The sequence below is a fragment of the Python bivittatus genome, unplaced genomic scaffold (genome assembly GCF_059951505.1).
Source record: "Python bivittatus isolate LINGU-HERP-01145 unplaced genomic scaffold, Pbiv_v1 ctg000440_np1212, whole genome shotgun sequence".
NCBI classification, from domain to species: domain Eukaryota; kingdom Metazoa; phylum Chordata; class Lepidosauria; order Squamata; family Pythonidae; genus Python; species Python bivittatus.
This window is the reverse complement of record NW_028277063.1, coordinates 4,281,647-4,288,681: the sequence shown is the minus strand read 5'-3', so window position 1 is coordinate 4,288,681 and position 7,035 is coordinate 4,281,647. Positions and strand designations below refer to the sequence as shown.

Genomic DNA, 7,035 nt, shown 5'->3' with positions numbered 1-7,035 from the left:
ATTAAAAAAAAGATCAGCGGCATAAGCTAGGGCCCGTACAAAGAAATGGTTGGTAACCTGAATCCTACTCTGTATTTCCAAAATCCAACATTTACTGTAAGTTGAAGAGGTGTGGACATTGCATATATTGGTTCACATTTCAATTCAAGGTGGCCACAAAGAAAAGAGGGTTTAAAGAGGAAAGGTAAACAGTATTTACAGTCTCCTTTTATGTTTACAGTATAATGTCTATAACTGGAAATTGCTCATTTCCTCTGCTCAAGATGTATGTGTTCAAGATGCAGGAACAGGCATGTATTTATGGGGCAGGGTATATGCGTCGGTTCCCATCTGGCATGTTGCTTCAAAAGCATGAAATATGGGTGTACTTTTTCATCCCTATTTTTATTACCCATCAAATCAAACTATTTTCTGAAATAATTTATTATTGAATTCTGGAGAGCCAAATATGAAATGTCGAGGGGGGGAATGTTGAAAATGGAAGGCCAGTTTAGAAATATGTTTGCAAATTAAGCACAGTAACACAGAATTCTCTGCATAACAATGTGGTTGCCAAATGTGTGTGTGTGTCTGTATACAGATACACACATATCTTAGATCTCTGAAGCTGGGAACTTGTGCCTTATTAACAGCAAGTTGCTAATTTTATCTTACATAGGGCTAAAAGGTATACATATTATCTTTGCATTTCCTGCCCTTTGTTAGAAATAACTCCAGTCACCTCATGATTGTTGCCCCGTGCGTGTGTGTGTGTGTGTGTGTGTGTGTGTGTATTTCAGCTGAAATGCATCCGGGACATTTTGAATCTCCTTCACTTGAAAGCCTGAAGAATGAATTCAAGTTATAGAATGTTCATCCCTAAGATCAAAGTTTACAGATTCTGCAATTGATGTATGAAAATTGGAATGATGGAAACTTTTGACATTAAGACGCTCTGCTTTGAGAGTACAGAGGAGGTGATGAACATGCCAAAACAAAATCAAAATGGCCTTCACATTTTTCCTAAAAAGAGACAGCTCCTATGTGATTCGTTCTTCTTTTTTGTATAGACCAAAAAAAAAAAAAAATGAAAAACAGTGAATGCAGGATAGCAGCTACCAAATGTGAAGTTGCCATACTATGCTTTTAATAGCATTGTAAACAGATTGTAAAGAAAAGGAATTTGATCATCCTGTACCACTTTAGAAATTTGGAAAACACTGGAATAACAATATTTTTATCTTCTAGGTTGGACCATGTAAGATAACTGGTTTATCAAGTGATTACATGTATGCCATGGTTTCTTACCCGTTGGTAAATGATTTTTCTGTTTTACTCAAAAAAAAAAAAAAGTGTAACCCTGCACTTTGGGTGTTCAGTGTAGCTTGGACATAATATATAAGAAATAACGAGGTCCCATCTGAAGTCAGACTCTGTGTGTGCACATATGAGAGAGAGAGGGGTGGATTGTTGCATCAGGATATATATTATCAGCTGTGCAGATGTTGAGGTCTCATTAGCTATGTATATAACTTCTTGTTGATATGTCCTAATTTTAAAATTAATAAAGTTTAATATAAATGTGTGCCTTTCTGGGTTTTCTCATTATCTTGAAGCAAAATGATAGCAGAGCTTTTCGTTTTAGAATGAAACTGCTCTTTGTTAGAGAAACTTTTAAAGGTTTCACCAGTTTATCTGCCTCCATGAAGTTTTCCTTACAAATCATGGCTCCACCAACTCCTTGTCTGATGTTTTCAAATTTGAAAAGGTCCCTTTGCCTTCCACCAACTAAACTCTGTCCCCCCCTTGCATTCCCATTTACACAATCTGGAGAAAACCCTGGCTTTTATGTGTAACAGAATAAGATGCTCTTAAAGTTCTGGGATTTAAATATTTCTCCATCCCCATATATTCTTTCCCAGAGTGTTCCCACTGATGAAACATCATGCCTGGATCAAGATCTCTGTAAAACCTCTGTCCATCCATCTATTTCCCCAACACAGATTATCCACAGTGCATCCTTCTGTACCCTATTAAGCCATCCATTCCTTAAATATACACATTATTATTTCACTTATCGACCCAACATAATTCAGTTTCAATCCCCAATGGAATCATGGATATAGAAGACAAATGGTCATAGGTGTATCTATTCTTTCATTCCTCCCACCAGTCTTTTTAAAGAATACCACTTTGTTTAAACAAAACACACATACACACCCCTCTTCTGTTTTGACAGAACATTTGATAAAGATGACTGTCCCTTTCCTTTTTTATTCTGTGCTACAAATGGCAATGGAAATGGGAGTTATTGATATAGGACCCAAACTTTTGCTTCCCTCAGAATTTACAAAAATGGGATTTTGGTCCAGTGTGGAAGCCATGATCACAGAGAGAATGTTTTTGTCATGGCAAGAATGGAAGCTAGACAAAACCAAAATGTTCACACTGCCTACCAACAAGCGGCAGAATGTGGAGGCCTGATGCCATGCAAAACCAGCCAGTTTCCAGTCTCAATGCTCTTGACATACAGATGCTTCCCAAGCACTTGACAGGCACTTAAAGAACACTTTAAGGGCAAAGTGTGGAAGGGCCTTGCCACCTGCTGGTTCCACCCCTGCCACGCCTTAAGCAGATTCAGAATTCTAATTTTGTAATGAATTCGTTACTGAAAAACTGGCATGTCAGTTGAATACAACCAAATCCAATAAGCCAACTCTTCCTTCAGACTTCCTTCCAATTTGCAAGTTAAGTGGAGCAAGCCTCTGCATAAAACGTTGCAAGCTGATGTGTAACCCTACAACACCTTTCTTTCTTTATGCCCACTGCTTCTAAAAATTCCAAAAGCAATTCAGTGTGGGTACCTTCTCCTCTAGGGAAGGAGAAATGTTCCCGAAAGGAAGCCTTCCTTGACGTGATCTCCTGATTGGCACTACTACCAGAGGTAATGGGGCTGCAATTCCCAGAATTTCCAGGCTATGCTGGCTAAGAGTTGCAGTTTTAACGCATCTGGAAAGCATTAAGTCAGGGAAAGGCTATCAGGTCTGATGGAGGCATAGACAGCTGCCATAAAACTTTTGAAGACAGTGTGAGGACTTTGAAGACTTGTGGTTTGTTTAGTGTTGCCAGTGCTGGAAATTGCCATTTGGGTATTGTAAACAATTTGCTCCCAGGCAGCCTATTTATTTTGTTGTCATGGACCTCCTTAGCAAAATATATAATTCATTGAACACCATACAGAATGGTGAAATGTTCTGAGGACAGCTGGCCTTAAGGTCTTCAAGAAAAATACAGTTGATGTAAAATACCAAGAGTCCAGGGCTGGAGACTTTGGAGACTGACTAAAAGAACTTGGTCTTGTCAGCACATCAACTTGCCAGAGGAACCAGCTACTAGTTGCTTTCCTGCTAAGCTTAGCAACTACATAGAACTAGAGGACAGTACTGCAACTACTATTTCAACACAAGTCAGATTGGACAACAGCAATCTGCTATCCCTATAAATCAAGCCATGCCCAGATTGCAGATAACATCTCTCCCATATCTTGGCTCCTGTTGCAAGTTCCTCTGGGAATTGGCCACCTCCCCCCTTTTGTCACCACTTTCTCAGCTAATCATGGCTAAAGCTAAGGAGAGCAGTCATGAAAGTCCACATTTCTCTGCTATAAACTAAGTCAGAAGTGAACCTGTTGCCTTAATTAGCCATTAAGGTTTAGAATCACTAAGGTCTCATTCAGCTAGGCCAAAACTGACTGCTTCTAACACAGGCTCAAAACCAACCTGTAAGATGCAATTTGCAGGCTGAAGAATTGTCAAAACCATCTTCCCCACCAAGAAGCACTCCCGATGTGTGAGGATTACAACATCCATTATTCTCGGCCAACACAGGCATTACTTTTCAGACTGGTGCCTTCCAGATGTATGGAACACACATCTGGAAGACACCCAGTTAAATCAGCCAGTAGAATTGAGTGCTCTTCCTTCACCAGGGCTAAGCACCCTTCAGTGCTGCTTGTGATTTCCCATCTGGCTACAGTGTGCTGCAGATAAAGAGCAGAGGTGCTTCACCTCAAAATGCCCACAGAGTAGATATCTCCAAAGAATTTCTTGAGCTCCTTTTCCAGTCCAACCCATTTCTTCCTCATACTGTGGTTTTTGGCACAACCAATGACTTTTCCACTCCTTGAAAGTCCTCATCATTTCAACCGTATCCCAGTAGGTCCCAGAAGCCTTTATTAATCTCTGAGACTGGGAAATCAGAACAGGCTAATCCCAATAAAAGCCAACCACCTCCAATGCAGAATATGAATTAGGAATGGTTTTCCCACTCACTGACCTGCCAAGACAATATGGAAGGAATTCCCATGATGAATCAATGGCTTTCAATTATCTGGCCACTACAAATGAGTGATGTGACCGATTTACTGTTTTTCCTTATCACTTCAGGAATCAATGAATGGATGCTGGCTGATACACAAAATGGTACTGGTGAACAATCCCTTGGGTTCAGACAAAGGATACCCATCCAACCAAATCTCACCACCCAAGTTGTTGAGCCCCAAAGTCCCTGGTAACTTCACAGCATTTGATTACTCCATCTTGCCAGTGTAATTCTGTCCGAGGTTTAACATAGTGGTCTTTTTTATGTATATAATGCTGGTTAAATGGAGATGGTCACCAGCCCTATTCAGTTCCATTTGGCACAAAAGGACTTTTAAATTGGTAGCCATGTTCCATATTACAAGATTGCAGGTGATACGATGCAGAAGGGCTCATGAGCAGTTGTAGGCAACTTCCTGAAGAATGGTTCCTCCCACCCCACCCCACCCCACCCATCCTCTCAATTTGGCACAGAGGGTCCTTATAAGGAACATATCAGAGAGTGGAAGGGAGGCTGGAAGGGGACAAGGGTTATACATTCAAAAGCCAGTGCGGAGCAAGGGCCTCTAGCATTGAGGAGGTATCTTCCTCATCACATGGAGGCCTGAGACTGTTTGTACAAAAAGTTCTGCTTCCCTACCCTCCCCAGGCAGGGATGTGTCAGTGAGCAGGAGGAGAGCAAAAGTCCACATATGTCAGGTTCTAGTTAGCAATAATGGCCCCATGCCGTGCACGCAGATACACACGTGCACATGCACACACACACACATCTGTCAGTCTATCCACTGCAGGAAACGGATGTGTGGTAGCTTGGTATCAGCAGGTCAACTGGATGACTGGGTGCTGTCCCTGAATGTTGAGATGACAGGTGGCAGGATTGACCAATGTCTATCGATTCTCAGTTCTCAATTGCATCTGGAAGTTGGGGAGAAAGAGAAACTTCTTGTCACAGCACAGCTTGCACTACTTTTTTTAAAAGTGAAGATGATGATGATGATGATGATGATGATGATGATGATGATGATGATGATGGTGGTGGTGGTGCTGGTGCTGGTGCTGGTGGTGATGATGATGTACAGCAAGGTGCACAACTCTTTTCAGGCTGAAAGCTGCATTTGGCTTGGAGGTTGCATTCCAGAATGTAGCAGGCAAAGAATTCTAATTTCAATTCATTTACATTTAAGCACAAGGAAATCTAATGAACATTATTACTCTCCAGACTTGTATTTAAACATGTTCCCCTTGATATCCAATTTGATACTTTTTTGAAGCCTCAAGGGACTGCCTCTAAGGCTTTGAGGGACCAAGTTCAGCTCTGGCACATCAGGTTATGCTCCTCTGATCTACAACAATGATTTTAAAGGACTGCTAAATGGAACAGTTCTTCTTTGTTTTTGAGCCAAATGTACTTGATTCCAGTTGGGCAAGGAATTGCTTTTTGCTTTTTTATCCTCCTGCCCTGCAGAGAACATCTGGGTGAAATTCACCTGGTGGAACAGGGCATTCCTGCACTTCCTCTAATCACAAAATGACCAAGAAGCCTTTGGGAATGTCCTGTCTTCTATTGTGAAGACAGCTTTCCAAAACTCCACAATTTCCCAGACTTCCCCCATCTCAATTAAATACCAAAGGAAGACAGGTTTTTTTCAAGATCGGAAAGTGGGAGCTGATTGGACAGATTTTATTGTGCAGTTGCCATGCCTCAGTCAAGGTCCTGGGAATTGATTTGGGGAATCTAGACCTCAACTTAGCTTTCCACAGGTACCCTTACCCTGTTTCCCCAGTCAATCTTCTTTGTTTTTACTCTTCCTCCACCAATTCATTCAGGAGAAAAAGACAGAATGGTAGTGCTAGGGAACTGAAATTGCACACAGTCTTCACAGATAGTCTATTCTGTGACAAAATACACAGGCCTATCATCTTTTTGGCTAGTTTTGCCAATTGCAATAATTTTATGGGCACAGGAAACTCAAGTTACTCTTCTATGTATGATTACTCTAAAGCTCCATTACTCAATGGAAGACTCTTTTGATTGTATGCATGCTAAATGCCATCTCCGGGACAAAGTTTCATTAGCTTAGAGCAACTTTCTTCAGTTGTGGCGCTTCTGAAGTCCTGGGCAACAGTCCCCATATTTCCCAATCATGGACATTTGACTGGGAATTATGGGGGTGAAAATTCAACATCATAGGAAGATGAAATTCAGGGAGGTTCTTTTAGAGGTGAAGGGTCATCCCTCTACTCCCCACTGCTGCTTGTAGCTGGGTCTAGAACCAAAACTCCAGGCATCCACAAAGCCCCACATGGAATTTTCCTTCCTTACTACAGGTAATCCTCAACATATGACCACAATTGGGACCAGCACTTCCATCTCTAAGCGATGCAGTCATTAACTGAGTCACGCCTAATTTTATTACCTTCTTTGCCATGGTCGTTAAGCGAATCCAGCTTCCCCCATTGACTTTGCTTATTGGAAGTCCCCTGGGAAGGTTGCAAATAGAGATCACATGACCAAGGTATGCTGCAACTGTCATAAATACATGCCAATTGCCAAGCACCCAAATTTTGATTATGTGACCACAGGGACACTGCGATGGTCGTAAGTGCGAGGACTGGTCATGAATCACTTTTTTCAGTGCCATCATAAATTTGAATGGTCGTTAAACTAATGGTTGTA

The 7,035-nt window shown here is 41.4% G+C and overlaps 1 protein-coding gene across 5 annotated transcripts in view; it reads right to left on the bottom strand.

The window, feature by feature from the left end:
• The window catches only part of LMTK3 (lemur tail kinase 3), a 48,261-nt gene that overhangs the window by 241 nt on the left and 40,985 nt on the right, over positions 1-7,035 (bottom strand). Inside the window, exon 15 of one of the 5 annotated variants that reach the window (XM_088142684.1) lies at positions 1,105-5,273. The exons of the other annotated variants lie outside the window; for them this stretch is intronic. Coding sequence (XP_087998810.1) covers positions 5,257-5,273 — 17 coding nt within the window. The 3' untranslated portion in view covers positions 1,105-5,256. Of the gene's footprint in view, positions 1-1,104; positions 5,274-7,035 lie in introns of those variants that run through there. 5 annotated transcript variants of the gene reach the window in all.